The 18,416-nt window shown below is 35.0% G+C and overlaps 1 protein-coding gene across 2 annotated transcripts in view; it reads right to left on the reverse strand.

The window, feature by feature from the left end:
- Positions 1-18,416, reverse strand: part of LOC131163327 (cullin-associated NEDD8-dissociated protein 1) — a 91,841-nt gene that overhangs the window by 15,360 nt on the left and 58,065 nt on the right. For both annotated transcript variants that reach the window (XM_058119898.1, XM_058119899.1), the window contains 8 exons: positions 14,181-14,273; positions 13,935-14,056; positions 13,614-13,776; positions 13,251-13,490; positions 2,979-3,227; positions 2,707-2,883; positions 2,467-2,613; positions 2,143-2,259 (listed from right to left, as the gene is read on the reverse strand). In XM_058119898.1, the coding sequence (XP_057975881.1) occupies positions 2,143-2,259; positions 2,467-2,613; positions 2,707-2,883; positions 2,979-3,227; positions 13,251-13,490; positions 13,614-13,776; positions 13,935-14,056; positions 14,181-14,273 (1,308 nt within the window). The remainder of the gene's footprint in view (positions 1-2,142; positions 2,260-2,466; positions 2,614-2,706; positions 2,884-2,978; positions 3,228-13,250; positions 13,491-13,613; positions 13,777-13,934; positions 14,057-14,180; positions 14,274-18,416) is intronic.

Genomic DNA, 18,416 nt, shown 5'->3' on the forward strand with positions numbered 1-18,416 from the left:
TAAAACTCAGAATGCTCAAACCTCAAATTCTTGTATTTCAAATAGTCAGGACTGAGCAATAGATAGAAGATTAAATTTGACCTCCAGAAAAGTTAAGGAATTATAAGATGATTGAAGTAAAACATCAACAAAATAAGGGCCCTCATGAAAAACCTCATGAGAACCTAATTAAGTAAAATAAATAAATCCTCATACAAAGCAGAGTCTCAAGCCCCTAAAGATTATATCTAATTGAAAACATTCATGGAAAGTACAGAAGTCTTGAGATCCTAATTCATAAATTTAAAGACCAAACTATAGTTTAGAATAAAATATGTAAAGACACCAACCCTGTCTGTTGCTACTAGTATACCAATGAGTTCCAAACTTGGAACTCAAAATCTTAATTTATAGAATTTCCAAAAAAAAAAAAAAAAAAAAAAAAACAATAGCAGTTTGAGGATACTAATGGTGAAATGCAACCACTCAAGAAAACCAAATAGCAAGACAACAATCTTGAGACCTGATGCATCTGCTATCAAACCACGTGCAGCACCATTTATTGCTATAGCAATAAGATCAATTTCACATCATCAGTGTCACCTAAGGCTGCACACAAGTAGGGGCTTCGAATACAGCAGTGGCAAGATTAATCAAGCTTCACAAAATCATAGAGAGAAGATAGGGACCGCATGGGTGTCGGACTGACAAAGAGTGTAGCATAGAGGTGGAAAGAAGATGAGAGGGGAAAGGGGCAAGGGCTTGAATGTGAGACCAAATACAGAGTGCACACACAGGTCATGGTTAAGAGTTTATTTCTAATTATTAGCATTATACATGTGTGTATGTATGCGTATAAGCTAATCCAATTAATCAGTTTAAATTTTCTGGAACCAATAACAAAGAACAGAAAATTATTAATTCCCACCAAACCAAACAGAGTTAACCAATTAAGTTAACCAAATGAACCTTTTTTCCAGTTCAGTCAATCCATTCGGTTTTAACTGATCAGCGTCCAGCCCTACCTACACTTGGCATGAAAGTGACCCACTTTTTTCAGATGAGAGTTTACGTGATTTTGGAATTAGAGTGCACATACAAGAGGCCAAGGGGCCGCTAAGTCCAGATGTCATTGTGTTAAAAATTTGGGAAACAGTGAGCACAGGAGTGGTAACATAGGTGATAGTCCGTTGCCCATACCTCGTATCTAAGAAATTTGTCTGTCTTCTGTAAGGGTCAGAAATAGTGGTGTAGATAGATGATGACTTGCAAGAGTTACTTGACAAGACAAGGTTGAAATTTGTTCCGAAATTACAAGAGGCTTTTTGTATAACCAGTAGTTCAGTCAAAGCTTAGGTTTAAAAAAAAAATGGTAGGGAGTTGAATAATTTGAAGAGTATCATATTGTGATAGCAGACACTTGAGGGGCTTTCTTAAAAAGAGATTGTGTTTTTTCTTTTATTTTAATTTTTTCTCAATTTTCCATTATAATTTTTTCTCTTTAAAGGACTTCTTATTGCCAGTTTCTACTGTCTTCTTTCTCTCTCTTTTAATAAATTTCTTTGGCTATAAAAATGAAAAATATATTTCAGGAGCTCCATAACACTGCAGCTCAACTGCTCAAACAATTAAAAGAAGCTAAAAGAAATAACAAACCAGTGTCAAATAGGACTGTGGGAGCATTAATAATGTGGGTAAACGTGTACAGCACATCACTAGAGATGTATTTAACTATATTAAGGTTCAAAAAAAAATTTTTAATGTATATATACAAATGATCTGAGAAAGAAATACTTCAATAGAAGATCACACAAGGCCCAGGACCCAGAGAGGCAGTAAGTACACCGATTAGGACAGTGGAAGCAAATCCAAACAGCAGAATAAACAGTACATTCACAAAGAAGAAATGACATGAATAAACATTATAAAAAGGCATCCTTAACTACCTTTAAAAAAATTATACCATTAGGCCTCTTCGATATAAACATAATAGTGTCAAGCATGCTACAAGGTTCTAATGCCAGATCAAGATAAAAATAGCAGCTATGAATAGAAGGTGTACAACTATATGCAAAGCTCTAACAGAAATGATCAATTTGTCATTTAGCAGTGTAAACAATGTTCACATTCAGAAAGCAAGTCTTAAATGTCTAATCAAGCTACCTTAACAATTGTCTGATCATAGAGAAGTGGCAATAATTCTGGAAGAAGCCCCTTAACCAGGTTTGGCTTATTGTGAGCTGCTGTACTCAAGGCCAAAACAGATGCACGCCGCACATGCTGCACAACGATTCATAAAGGAGGAGAAAAAAGTTGCTGAGTATGTACTGAGAAAAGCCATAAATTAATAAACAAAACTCCAATAAAACCACAGCTACACACCTCTACTAAAACACAAGGGAAGAATGTGAAAAGAATATAAACCCACACTAAACTTGAAAGATATATAATGCCCCTTATATTAATTAAAAAAAAACTACGAATTACCCGGTCATTATCCTTAATAAGCATGAGGAATGAAGAAATCTCAGGGAATATAATCTCATCTATCTTCTCTGGCCGTTCAACTATAGCATATTTCACAGCAATGACCACCGTTGCTCTAGTGAATGCAGCTGGACTGATTGTTCGCACCTAGAGAACAACAGAGCACAGAACCCATTACATAAAACAATGTAAGACTAAATTAAACCTTAACACATTAATTATTTACCAATAGACAGATACCTTAAGCGCAGGGACAAGCTTTGCAGGTTCAATAAGTGCAATTTTACCTAGGCACTCTGCTACCACATTGCGAACACCCTCTTCTTCACTTTCACAGTGATTAAATAGTAATTTAAGTATCTTTTCAACACTTGAATCCTGGAATTCTGCTTTATCTACAGATTGTCTTACTATAACCTGCAAGACGGATGTAAGAGAAGAGATTAAAACTAGAAAGTTTGGTTGAAGAAAAGAGGATCAAGGTCTGTGAACACCTAGATAGGAAAACGTACCTCCTTCAAAGAATGAAGCAATAGATACTGTTTCTTCTGCTGATTATCAATCTGATCCAATATAAACGGTAAATATTTGGACAGATTACCAACAGCAATATTACCAAGGGCGTAAGAGGCAGCAGATTTTATTTCCTCAAATGGAGATTGAAAAGACTCAATAACAATGTTTTCTATATGTGTATGTAAGCTTAGATCTTTTCTTCTCCCAATCTCTCCAAGGCATAGCAAGGAAAGATGTTGCTTAGCCTGAAAAGCAATGACTAAAGTAGTTAAGCAGAGCTCTATATACAAAAACTCAAAAGTTATCAGGAGTTGAAAGTATGCCCCACAAAGGCAAGTCTGAAGCAGCTAAACTATAATAATTACAATATTCCACAATAAATCACAACATATTTGGCTTAAGAGTGACGGATACAGAAAGAAATAAAAACACAACCAAGCTAATAGCAGGAGACATTAGCAAAATATACAGTTAGCCCCTTTTGAAGTTTTGACTGAGCCAGCCTTCTATTCTTGCAATAACCTGATTCCACCCACAGCCATTTCCCCTCTCCATGTGTGTGCATGTATAGCCTTTCCAAGAGAGAGAAAGAAAAGAAGTGATCTAGGCCAAAATCAGCCAGTGCAGGGGCATGTATGTATGATACAAGGTTATACTCACTCCAACAGCTAGGCCCTTTTTGGAGAACAAGCCTGGTCCGGTCTTTAATCCTTGCAAATACTCTGATTCTGCCCCTCATGTTCCCCCTCCTTACGTGTGCATCAGTATTTTATATTGTCTAGAGAAGAAATATTTATAAAATAAAAACCAAAAAAAATGCAAAAAAAGGGAAAGGACAAACAAGGGGCTGTTTGGTATCAATTCTATTCTGTTTATTGTTTGCTATATGGTGAAGAAAGAGGTGGGCAATGTATTTTTCTAGAATGCTAGTTTTAAGTTTCTATTGTCAATTTTCAATTTGGAGCAATAACAGAAAACGATATTTCTTTTTCTTTTTTTTAAAATTTTGACTCATTGAAGCAAATATCTCGATCTTACTTTTGTGTATTAAATCATTGTGTATGCAATTTTTTAATCAAGTAAATAAAAAAATTTTGAACATAAATTTAAATAAAATCAAATTAAAAAAACATCACTAAATTTCTAAAATTTTGAAGGGAAAAAAATTCCAAAGATTAATTTCGCTATTTTCCAACCTGCATACAATAGGACTGTTCTAGGGGGTACTAAAGAGTGAGTTTACAAATATATTCACTACGAAAAATAATTATTAAATAATTCCTAGTCTGGTTTATTAGCATAGTACCTTTGTACCTCACAATGAAAAATATTTTGCTGATTGAATAATGGTATGAAAACTAATTGTTATTAAGCAAAGGGCAAAAATAAACATGCATTCAATCAGGTTTTTAATTTGTTTCAAGTTTGGGAATATAAACAGGTCACCAATTTTAAGTTTCTTTTCTTTTGTTCTTGTTTTTATTTTTCCTTTCTTATTTTAGTTTTCATAAATTTTGATAATGATACTAAAATCTGTCTCTTTTTTTTTGCAATAGTACACTCAAAGTTGCACAGCATTGAATTTGTTCTAAAAAATTTATGAAAAACAAAGTTACTATGCACAACAAGCATCCTATTCCACTGTTTGATCAATCAAGTCATTCCTTCACCAAACTTAATTTGCAGTCAGGTAACTATCAAGTGAGTGGCAAAAGATGATGAGACAAAGACTTAAGTGTGTGACTTGGTACAGTGCTTATTAATGCTTGGTGATGTCCTTGGGGTTAACAAATGAGCTGACTTTCAATGAGGAATTGAGTGTTTCATGACAAGCTTGGCAAGTTTGTCATCGTACGCCTTGACAACATTGTCGTCTACATTTCTAATCTAAAAAAAACATCAAATAGCATCTACAGAAGTATTCGATATTGAGAATTTGTTGACAGGTGCCCAAGGACTGCCTCTATAACCAAATTGTTAATGACAGGTAATAGATAGAACTGGATGCAAGACGGCCAAAAAAGCCTTTTAACAGCTTGAAGGAACAAATGATGAAAGATTTGGCACTTGCTCTTCCAGATATATGATACCTTACCATATTCTTAAAAATGTGAAAGACTATGCCCTCAGTGGAGTTTTGTTACAATAGGAGCATCATGTTGCATTTGAGAGTCGTAAGCTTAGTGATTGCAGGAGATTGTCTAATTTAACTTCATAACCAACCTACCTAGAGTAGGCAACATGGAATGTATATTTGTGACTGTAGGTAAGTTTTCCAAGTATAGTACTTTTATACTAACAAGTACTACTTAGTAAAGGAGATGATAGAACTATTTCCCAAACAAATTGTTAGGTATTGGTGTCACCCAACACATCATTGTGGCCTAGACACAAAATTCAAAATTCTCATCAAAAGTTCAAAAAATCCTTGGTTCATAGCTTGGTTCATTGCTAGATTGAAAGATTCAATGCGCTATTAAAAAAATTTGTGTCATTTCACCAACGCCAACCAAAAGAATTGTGTGCAGCTACTCAACATGGCTTACATATGTTTCAATGTTCAAAAAAGCTATACAACCAACAAAGAGACCTACTGAGCTTTTTACAGGTTGATGCTGACAGTTACCTCACATAGTGGATGAGTCGTACAAAGGGAAGATCCAAGAGCAAACATCTTCACCAAATAACAAATATGAAATGCAAATATTGCCAAGGAGTACCAAGAGAAGCAAGTGAGGGAAGTGGGCAAATGAAGGGGGAAGATTATTGAACTTCAATGTGGAAGACTTCACGTCAAGCTCCATCCAAGATTGATTAAGTTGCTACGAGGTCGATATAGGAGATTGCTTTGCAAATATTAAGAACTAGTACCCATCTTGACCAAAGTCAACAAGGCCGCTTATAAGGTTGATCTTCCATCTTGGATGAAGGTGCACCCTCTAGTTCGCATCTAGTGCCTTAAGTCATTCAATGCCAACACCAAGAACCAACTTGAACTCAATCAACCTATAGTGAATGGGAAGGGCCTTGGAGACGAAGAAATGATGGTGGTGGAAGATATGCATCCATTCTTTGATAGAGTTAAAAGAGTACTTAACATCAACAGATAAGAACCTCAATCGCATAAGCGGGGCAGAACGTAGCAATCCAATCTTGTTCATAGTCTTTTGCTTGCCTATGACCGCTTGCCTTGGGCACATTAGGTGGGTAATCATCGTGTAAATAATGCTATACTATTTATTCTTTAGGTAGAGTTACTCCTCAAAGAAGAAAGGGAGTATAACTCCTCGAACATAGTGATGTTTCCTAGTGGCAAAATTAGCTTTGCATAGAAAGATATTTAGGGGAGGCTAAGTGTTCATCAATCTTTCTATAACTCCCTAGCTTTTGTAAATTTGTTTAATGCACTTTCTTTGTTTGCTAAACTTGTTGCCTACAAAGGTTAATACGACAAATTGTGCTGCTTCAATACTTACCTAGGTTGCAAATGACCAAGCCGTTTGCGAGCTATTTGATTAATACCTTGTTTGAACTCATTCTTTATGATAAATGAGCCAAGCTTGAGCTTAGATTTTGAGCTCAAAAACTAAACAAGTCGAGCTTGAGCTAGACCATACTTGGCTCGCTAAGCTCACGAGCCCTAACTAGCTCGCAACTTAAATTGTTTTCAAAACTCAAATAATAGGATTGTTTAATAGGCATGGGAGTTAACTAATGAAGTAATTTCATTAACTTTTTAGTATGTAGGGTCAAAAATAGACTTGTCTATGCTTGTTAGGAGCATAGTTGTCAAATCTAGGTTCGAATCATGAATCGAAATTCCAATATAGTGAATCGTGAATCGAGAATCAAATCGAATTGAATCGTAAGATTCAGTACAAAATTTTAAAAATTGATTCCAAATGGCACACTTACGTACAACAAAATAAAATAGAAAAAAACATTGAAATTTCAACAATTATGGACAAATCATGTTGTTAACTGAAACGACGCTTGTTGTTGAAGACTTGAAGCAAGTGTTGTCAGTCTAAATCCTACCATGATCTATTTAACTCTACATATATTTATATAAAGGAAAATCTAATCATATACAAAAAGATATTCCATGATTTATCCAAACCATCTCCATCAAGTATCAAGTTGTGGTAATTTGCCACAAATTTTTACGTCTAACACCGTAACATGTGTTATGAGATGCCATCTTCAAAAACAAAAAAGATATCTAGAAGCCCACATCTCATATTCGTAAAACAAAGCAAACTAAACTCTAAACCATCTATGATAAAATATAGACTACTAATGTGCGATGTAGTGCATCATCATTCTTCATCCCATTCCCCTAATGCAAGGTCATCGTCATCATCACCATCATCATCATCTTCATCGTCTACAACAATCATCTCTTCTTGTTCCTCCTCTTCTTCATCTCCTTCCTCTTCATCAATCAGCTCAATGTCATCTTCTTCAACATTTTTTCCTTTTCCTCAACAATCAAATCTCAAGCTCCTTGGTCCTACATTATCATATGACATTACAAAATTATTAAAACATGTCAATTATTTTTAATGCTCCATCCTCCATTCATAAACTAATTACTTATAGAGCAAAAAATATAAAGTCATACAACTCATACCTCTCTTTCTTTTCTTGCTATTTCCAACTCCAATATCTTCAAAGCACTCATTGATATTCATCCATGAAACATCTTCTAGTAGACAAGGGCCTTCCTTCTCGACAATCCATTCATCATCTAATTCCATGTTCGATAAACAAATTGGATCATATGTCTCATCACTTTGATGCCTCCTTGTTTGCCTTAGCTCTAGTTGAATATTGTACTTAACAAAGATGAGCATTTAGTCTTTGTTGTTCCAATTGGTTCCTTTTTTCTGAGTGGACATAATAATATGTGCTCCAATTTCTCTCACATCCTGTGGCACTACATGTGAGGCTAAGGACTCGTATTGCAAGTCTTTGAAGCTCCTTGCATTCCTCCCCATAACTCTCGCACCATAAAACTATAAATATGATAAATAAAAAAATGAATAAACATCATATTGTTTTTTTTTGTTATAAACCGAAAAAAAAAAAAAAAACAATGAAAAAATTATCATAAAGACAAGTAGGCAACTATCGAATTGATATGAATACCGGGTTGTTTCTTGTCTCTTGTTAGAGCAGCCATGCTTAAGCCAAACACCCTTTAGCTTTTTTGAACTTTTCCAATTGTTGATCAAACTTGGTCCTTGATTCAACATCCGGATTAATTTTTTCAATAGTGCTATATAGACCAATTTTGACTTCCATGTCCGCATTAAAGCCATCACTATATTGGAACCTACAAATAAAAGAAGTGATAAAAATAAATACATAGGTAATAGGCTTACTGCTCATATAACACGTTATCAAATTGATTTAGTTTTTGGACAATGTAACTTACCTCAGATTAAGGAAATATCCTACTGCATGAAGAGGCCTATGGAGTTGCAAGTCCCATCTCGTATCAATGATGCTCCAAATATGACCATACTTGGTCAATTTCGGGCAATTTGTTCTTTTGCTCTATCCATGGCTTTATATATATACCCCATTGCCGGTTTCACATCACCATCAACAAGCCTTAGAACTTTCACAAGTGAGCTCACACACTTCAAACAATTCTTTATTGCTTTCCAAAACTTATTATCACACAATAATATGGCCTCCACTTTCTTAGCTTCAAATCTAAATGCATATTAACTCATGGCCCAATTTTCTAATGCAAAAATGGCTCAAAAAGCGAGTTTGTTTTCATCAAAACTCTTCAATGTGAGAAAATATGTAACAAAACTTGTAACTTCAGTTCTCTTCAATTCTTTTTTCCTAGAAAACTCTCTAAACATGTTAAGCACCCATATGTGTGGATAAATGAAGATACACACCTCCTTAGCCCTTTGAATTGTATTATGAAAGATAGGCAAATCTTCAATATCATGCAAAATTAAGTCAATGCAATGGGCTGCACATGGACACCAAAATATATGTTTCCACTTCTCCATTAGCAACTCACGAACACCCACATAAGCTGAGGCACTATCCGTCACCACTTGAACCACATTTTCCCCTCCAATCTCTTCCATTAATGAGTCAAGTAATTCAAACAATTTATAAGCATCCTTCACCACACTTGAAGTGTCCATTGATTTGAGCAAAAAACTGTGCCACTAATACTATTAACAAGAAAATTTGCGAGATGCCTTTGTTTTGTGTCGGTCCATCCATCTGATATCAAAGTACATCCGGTCTTCACCCATTCTTTCTTGTATTTTTCCACAATTTGTCTGACACTATCAACTTCATTCTTCAAAAATGTGACTCAAGCCTTATGATAACTTGGGAGCTTCAATCCCTTTCCACATTCCCCAACCATCTTCATCATTGATGCAAATAATGGACTCTTCACCAAGTTGAATGGTAAAGCATGTCCATATAAAAACCAGCAAATGCGTTGAACCACCGGCTCCCTATTTTTCACCAAATGCATTCAAGGTTTGTTGCTTAAACCCTTTCCCTCTTACTCCTTTCTCCCTTACTTACAAAGGCATCCATGGTGCCTCGTCTTTCTCCTATAATTTGAACTTCTTGTTCTTGTTCTCCAAATTCTTCTTGAACAATTTATTTTTCATTGTCAATATTTTTTTTGTTTTACTCCTTCCAAAAGATTGACAAATTTTTCCCTCACCTCTTCTGGACACTTCTTACAAGGAGCAACATAGTCATGATCCCCAGCAAAAATGATGCTTCATTCTAATTATGCCACCACATCTTTCAAGCCCACGATAGTTGCACTTCAAGTGCATCATATTATCATTGATTCTGGAACAATGATCCCAAGTAGGATCTTCACTCTTTTTGTTAGAAGTCTTTTTCCTAGGCTTAGCACTTGAACTAGAAGCCATCTTCCCACACTCCACACTCAAACTCCCAAATAAGCACAAACTTTCCAAGTCAAAATTCAATTTTCAACCTACAAACAAACAATGAATATTCAAGAAGAGTAAGAAAACAACTAGAAGAAAAATAAAATTATATAAATACATATTACTATAACTATATTACTTAATACTTAGTTAGTTACTTATTTATTATAAGTTTATAACTCTATATTTTGTATATTAATATATAATATTATGAGTATAACACTATAAAGTATAATGATTAATGAATAATTGAATATTATAAAATAATGAAATATGACAAATTTCAATAGTGAATAGTCCATTATATTTAACTTTTAAGTATTTCACAAGTGTACGCATTCGTTAAATAAAATCAAAGAATGATCCAATCATTTAAGGCAAGAAAATATTAATAAAAAATTGAACTTTGTGGCTTTTAAGACTATATTTAACAGAATGCGTCATAAAAAACAATAAATATTTGAATATTATTGTGTTTTATAAGAAAAAAAAGTATTATTTTTTTAATGTATAGGCTTTCTTTAAAATTTTAAAAACTAAAAAAAGTAGAAAAAGACAAAAGTACATCAAAAGTACACATAAAAATGATTAAAATATAAAAAATGAATAAAAAATTGAAGGAAACCAAATAAAGTTATTACTTATTAGCTACCTATTACACAATCAGCAGATTCAGCAGCTAAGTCTTCTCGTTCTGGGCTTCTCCCCTGTCACAAGAAAAACAAGTGCCGAGTGCCGACTGATTCTTCAATCGTACAGAGAGTAACCAGCCCCTCTTCAGGTTCTCTTGCCTTTCTTCTACGGAAGAAAGGACAATAGAGGAGAATACTGGTACCGGTAGTCCTTCGAAGCTCAATCTCAATGGCAGAAGCAGAGCACAGAGGAACAGAGGGGTGCTAAAGGGAATGCCAAAGGTCTCATTTCTTCCCTTCTTTGGGACAGAAGCTACATAAAGGGCACAGCTAACAAAATCGTGCAAAAAAATAAGGGTAAAATTGGGTTTTTATTGGCCTTTAAACCAGTCGGACATGTTAGTGCCACCAGAGACCAAAATCAATCGAATTGCACGATTCGATTTGATTCAGCTTTGATTATGCTCCACAATCGATTCCCCTAACGATTCGACTCGATTTACAGTCTGTTCGAGTCGAATCGTACGATTCTAACAACTATTGTTAGGAGCTCATCAATTTATATAGTTGATATAGAGTTTATTTTAGACTTGCATTATTTACATATGCATAATTAAAAGTATTTTCTCTTTAATCATCACCATGGTCTTAAAATTTCATGAAAAAATTGTCAAAATTTTCATCGAAATTTCTGGCTTCCCCCACCATAGAAATCGAAATGGCAATCAATTTCCGTCTTGCATAATTCCCATAAAAAATCTAAAGATCATCCAAAATTTATCGTAATCTTTAATTTTTTGCAAAACTTGTTGAAATTTTAACCCTCGGAATTCAAATGAGAGTTTTACGAGTGAAGTGAAATTTCTCTCTCAATTTATTTTATTTATTTTTATCGAAACAAAAGATTATTACAAGAGCTTTTGAAATTGATGGAAAAAATAAGCCTACAGCAACATTTTATTTAACCATTCATGTCAAAATTATCATTATTTGTATAATAAATAATATTTAAATGAATTATGAATCTCATTTGTATTAACTGAATATGTTTAATGTACATTATCTTACAAATATGCTTGATACACATACTATATTAAAACTTTTCTACCTCATACACAACATAGATGTATTTAACTTGTAATATATTAGTCCTAAAACTTACATTATTATGTTTGTTAACCATTTCTAAAGTTTCACAAAGAATTCCATGTTTTACTTGTGATTTTTCAAATCGAAATCAAAATTGACATCGAAATCAAAACTCTTGTCGAATTTTCCGTACTTGTGAAGCTTCGAAATTTAAGACTTTGTTCATCACTACTCACATTGTTTTTTATCTTTTAAAAATTTTTAATGACATAAGATAGTAAAACACAAATTAAAATATTAAATTAATATTTTAATAAGAAATTTTAAATTTAATTTTAAAATTCATTAATATATAATCATAATTTTAACAAGATTATTCTTGGCTCAGTTAGGCTCATTTTAAGCTCAATTGATAAATGAGCCGAACATGAACAAGGCTGAACTCAGCTCGTTTAGTTAACGAGCCTAGCTCAAGCTCGGTTTTAAGGACTCAATTATTAAACAAGCGAAGCCTGAACATGCTAAAGCTCAACTCAGCTCGGCTCAGCTCGATTGCAGCCCTAATTTACCCACTTGACCTGTCTTTATTTCATGCTTGCTTACTGCTTACCACGTATTTTGAATTCAATGATACAAAGTGTCGCACAGTCCTTCACATTATACAAAGTGTTCAGCCTATGACACCCACATTAGAGTTATATGAACAAGATTTAGATAAAATTATACGCACATTATGATTGTTTTGAACACAGGAACAAGAAGAGTTGAAAGAGTCAATAGCCCTTGAAAACAACAGCTTCATGGATAACTACTCATTCCCTTGATAAAGCTACATTCTGACCACCTAATTTTCGCCCAGCATCTTGTATTGTGTAGAACTGCCACTGCAAGCTTAACACTTTTTTATGTTACCATGTTCTTAAACACATAATTTGGAGTTAAAATGCTTGCTCATGGTTTGTCCTAGTCATTCAAATGAGAAGGTATTAAAGGATATTTTGGATAAATTAGTGGCATGCTTCCTAGTAACAAACATCAACATGCTACGATAATTTTTCTCTCTGAACTCCTGTTGAGAAGATGCAAGGTATGATACATATTGGATTAATTAATGGCAAGTTTTCCAATAACAAGCATCAACATAATATGTACTTTACACTTTATTTCTTCAAATTCCCCATGAGAAAGCAAGGTGAAATAGTGCTTAGCCATATCAATGAACCATCCCTCCTGAATCCAAGATGCCTTTCAGTATGACTTTTTTTTTTTTTTTGTCATTCCAATCAATGAATTCTAACCAGTGGGGAAACTTATCAGCCTATTCAACTATCCCTTATCAATTGGTCATCCTTTAACCAAGCCACAGCCCAAAAAAAAAAGAAACTAGCAACTTTATGAACACCAAAGGTACAAAACCAATTTCCATGAAAATTTATAGATTGCCCATATATCAAACAACGATAACTACAACCCCCACCAAGCTTTAAGTCCCATCAGACTACCCAATAATAAATGATAACATGGTAGTCCTATTATACCTTCATTCATATATAGGTGCAAACAACAGGAAGATAGAAATTAACCTTACCGAGTTAGTACTGCTATCATCATTAAGAATGTCTGTCAACATTTTTACAGTAGACGAACATTTTTGGTCACCCGCAGCAAGACAAAGAACAGCCACACACTGAGCAATTGAAAACAGAGCCTGCTTTGCAACACCACCGGACTGTGGAGACGGCTTAGCACTTGAAAGAAGAGAATCTAGCAAACAGTCAAAACTGGTGTTTGCAGAATAGACGAAGGCAGCAAAAAAGTTCCGTAAAGCCTACAGTATTCAAAGAAAACAGTTTCAATCATGAAATTTCTGGATCCAAAAAGAGAAAAAATCAAAAACAAAACAAAAAACCAAAAAAAAAAAAGACAAAACAAAACAGTGCTGGAAGTGTACCAAGAGGGCCTGCCCCTGCAGCAAGGAACTCCTGATTAACTTAAGTGCTTGAGGAAGCACTTTATTTCTAACAGTTGAACCAACATTTGAACTTGACCCCCGGTCAGCCATCATGGTGCAACAGAGTTCCAAGGCAAGTGCCGCCATATGTAAGTCTGAATCACTGAAGCACAGGGACAACATGAAAGTTATGATTCAGAAAATATAACAATGACTAGAATAAATCATACCATTCAAACCCTAAAAACTAAAAAGATGCACAGCAGCACCAGCATTAGTTATAATAACAAAATCAGTTAAAAATAGATCCACGGAAAGAACCTTATCAAAGCTGAAAGTTCCACAATAATAACTTCGTAAGCAGTTGAACCAATTTTGTCACCATAACCAACAATTAGGGAATTTAGGGTTCCCAATGTCGCTTGTCTCAATGTCCGATTAGCCTAATTTCCAAAAGGAACAAACGCATGCAAAGGATTTTAAACTACTGCTTTGTAATTCAAAAATAAGCTCTCTTAAAAAATTAGATGCCCTTTTAACTGCAGCAAAATAGATTTCTCACCGTACCTTCCTCAAGAAGGCAGTCAACTCCGCAATAACTTGCTCCAAAACACAAGAAAGGTCAATTTGTAGCGGAGAGGCAGCTATGACAGCAAAAGCCTAAATGTAATAACTCCAAGTCACAAAACCATATATATATATATACACACACACACACAAACACTGATATGTAACACATTGTGTATCTAGTGAATAAACAAGTAATCAAGAAAACGAACAAAAGAAGGAAACACCAGTTATTTTATGAGTTGCCATTTAATATCAATAATAAAGCAAAATACCATCTCAGAATAATGACTGCAACATAGCCTCCAGAAAATTCAAAGAATGGAAACATGCATTTAAGTTCATCTAATTCTAGCCATGGGCGTCCCCGGGCCACGAGGCTCCCCACTTTAAGAGCGTAGGGGGAGGGACATCACAGTGTATGCTGCCTTTTGCAGCAAAAGCCAGGTAAAGGGTTTCTTTTCACAGGTGGAAACAAACAGCTAATTCTTTCATCTAATTGTCTCTTAGCCAGAAGTTTTTTTTTAGAAATAAATATTTTAACTAGCAATTAATATTGTACTTTCAACTAATTTATAGTTTCTACGCTAATCTCATTCACTATTTTTCATCATATTCATGAACAACCCGTTCAACCCTTCTGCTGCACATGCACTTAAAAACTTCTTTGAAGTTAGTGTATCGTGTTTACCCAGTAATATCAAGTATCTAACTGATTTAGTAGGTACAGGAAGAGTTTTCTAATGAAATGTATGGGGACATTTTATTGGTTAATTGTTGACTTTTTGAGTCCAATCCCTGTTTTGATGCTGACAAAGCATTTGTATCCTATGTGTGTATTTAGTTTGTGAACAGGTTCATATTTCAGCACACACACAAGGTTTAAGGGAAATGGAGGCCAAGATGGATCTTAATGCACATATACTTGGCGTACTCCATGAAGTGAAGAGAAAAAGATCAAGAAGAAAACATTTAAATTTCATTATATTGCATTTAGTTTATATTTTAGTCTGTAATAATGCATGGCACGCATGATATGGATGATAAGCTCAGGATGGCCGTAGATTGACCGTAGGGAACCAAACCAGACTTTGGTCGACCGACGTTGGATTTTTAGGGTTATAATTAGGGTCAAAAATTATGTTTTGAATAGCCCCGATCAACCAAACCCTTCTGGTAATAACCAGCTTGGTCGACCAAACACCTTGATGGCTGAAAAGTCAAAAGTTGACTAAGCCTCGGTCGACCGAATCCTTGGCAGTGTATAAATCTTGGTCAACCGAACCCATCAAAAGTCAACAAGTTGACTTCTCATGGTTGACCGTTCTAAAATGAACGTATCGTCCTTGGTCAATCAAACCAGAACGTGTCTGACCCCCCCAACTGTTCGGCCGACCATTGGTGTAGTTCAAACTGGCCACAGTCGACCGAACCATATGAGCGGTCAACCAAACCTTAGCCATGGTCAACCGAACCTACGAAGGGTTCAAAATCGCCCTGAAACGGACGACCAAATCCATAGTTCAAAATTGACACAGTCGACAGAACTTAGCAATATGGTCGACCGAACCTTGAATATGGTCGACTGAACCTCTCGGGTTGATGAAATTTTTACCGCAGTTAAACAAGGCTATTTTTCATTAAACATAATTAACATTTTCAAAAATACCCCTTATATCCCCAACAGTCATATTTTCACCCAAGTCTATATATACCCCCTCATAACTCAAAATTAGCAAAATGATTAGTTAGAAAATCCTCTCAAATTTCTATATCATATTTTCATCTTCCTAAGCTAATTTTTTATCCTCTCTTTACTAATACTTTGAAAAATCTTTCAAGAGAGCTTTGTTTTAAATCTCCTTTGGGCATTTGTTTAACAAATAAAAATCCTTTTTACTCTCATATCTTCTTCAATTTTCATATCTCATTTTTTAGAGTAAATCAAAGTTTTCTTCATATATATTCATTGATATATATCTTTGGATAAAACTTGTCTATTTGCTTGTGAATCTTGCACACATATTACAAGACTTCAAAGGCTCATATATTCTTCATTGCAAAATTATTTTTGAGCAAGAATCCTTGTTCCCCTAAGCTTTATTTGAAAAACCAGTTTTGGGAAACTCTTGGCATATTGAAAAGAGTACCTTAAGCATATTCTTACTTTAATATCTTAGCTTGGAAGGTCTCTTACTCTTTGTTAGTAAGAAAATTATTTTTCACACCCGGTAGTTATTGAGAAATATTTTTGAGTGAAAAATACACATTCTCACATTGAGCTTATTGTTGTACACATCTGCTTAGTATAGAAGCATTCTTTGTTGTACAAAAATATTTTATTCGATTATCTGTTGTATTCCCGACGGGTTCTCGAAGAGGGAGACTAACCCTATGAATAGTCTCGTATTGCTCTGACTCGGTTAGGAGAGCACCGGACTGGTTCAGACCCGGTTAGGAGAAGTAGGTGCACCATCCTGATAAGGTATTGTAAACGGTATCGCTCCACCCACAAGTGAGCAATCTTAGTGGAATCCTTGAACTGCGGCTTAAGGGGGGACGTAGGCAGTATTGGCCGAACCCCAATAACATATCGTGTGCCTACTCCTTAATTTCCGCACTTTATTTACTGCACATGTATGTTATTATTTATTGCTCTGATTGATTTATATACTGAGTTCTCTTTATATATTACTGTTGCTAGTTAATTTGACCTAGGAGGAAAAGTGTTCAAGTTTCCAATTCAAACCCACCCCCCGCCCCCTTTTTTTTTGGGAATACACCAATTCCAACATTAATACAAGCTAAAACGTTACAAATTCGATTTAAAATAAATAAATAATTCAATTGTTCAAATGTAAAAACTACAATAGGCAACTTGTAAAATTACAATAATGGAAGTGAAAAGTAATCTAATACTATATGCATTAAAGCATGGCGATTTGGCTCTGGAAATGATGATGACATGTAACCAAAAAAAAATTGAAATTATCTTTATGCTGTACATGTAATGCCTAAAAGCTAATAATTTGTTTCAATAAGACGCATCTGCCATTCTGGCTTAAGAGGAAGAGAACTCAGGCCCTGGTATTTGGGACCTCTGCATTTATTGTTTCCATGCAGCACAGAGGATTCAAAATATCTTGTAAGGTGCTTAAGAGAATGAGGACTCTTGACTATAGCATTGTGTTTGATTCAATGTATTTATCTGAAATACAGAAGAGAAGTAGACTCAGATTAGGGCTTTCTGTTGCCAGTCATGATGGATTTGCTATGCAGGGGCATCTTCCTCCTCCCAAAACCTCTAACATCGATCAAAAAAAAATCCTCCGAACATTTAAAACTCACCTAACACTATTCAAAAAGACCAAAATCTTATAAGACCTTTTGATCTATAACAGATTGTTGGTGTTATTTCAATCAAGAATGGCCAACCTCATAAAAGCCTTAACCTCATAAAGAACCTTGGCTTTCCACAAAGATTAGCAAGAGGAAATTACTACACGAGTTTCAAATTATTACATGGCCCAGGAATTTTAACCGTAATTCAGACCACAACTATTGATATGAAACTTCTGAACTGTCACTTGAACTCAAACCTGGAGTGGGGCAGTGGAGGAGGTGAAGATTAACAAGCGCGAAAGAGCTTGATGGGGTCAGATCTACCAGTACAGATTGGAGCCAACATCACTATGAAAGGCTCAGGGTTTCGAGATGAGGAAACCACCATACATGGACAGAGCCATTGTGAATGTTGCCTCGGAATTGGAGCTATTGCGCTTGATGATGCCAGTCACTGCGCTGATGGAGTTGAACCTAAAGACCATCGATCCATGGTTCCATCAATGTGCTTGTATTTGTTTCTATGATGATTTAGAGAGAGAGAGAGAGAGAGAGTATTTTATGATAAAAATAAGAAGAAATTTTATTGAAGAGAAAATACAAGGATCCAAATAAGTTCTCTTTAGAGGAGAAAAAACCAAAAAGCAACAAAAAGAGAAAATATCAAATCAGTACGGCAACCCAATCAAAATGAAGATCAGAAGAAGACGACCCTCCAAAACAAGAAGCAGAGTATACCCAGAACAACATCATATAGTGAATCCTATCCCAAAGCATAAAGCAAGACATCGTCTTCCCCAAGAAAATGCAAGCATTCGTCCCCAACCAACTACCACACAAGACAGAAAAAAACTCGCACCACCACACACTAAACCATCTCTCCTCCTTCGAAGC

This window comes from Malania oleifera, chromosome 9, assembly GCF_029873635.1.
Source record: "Malania oleifera isolate guangnan ecotype guangnan chromosome 9, ASM2987363v1, whole genome shotgun sequence".
In the NCBI taxonomy this organism is placed as follows: Eukaryota; Viridiplantae; Streptophyta; class Magnoliopsida; order Santalales; family Ximeniaceae; genus Malania; species Malania oleifera.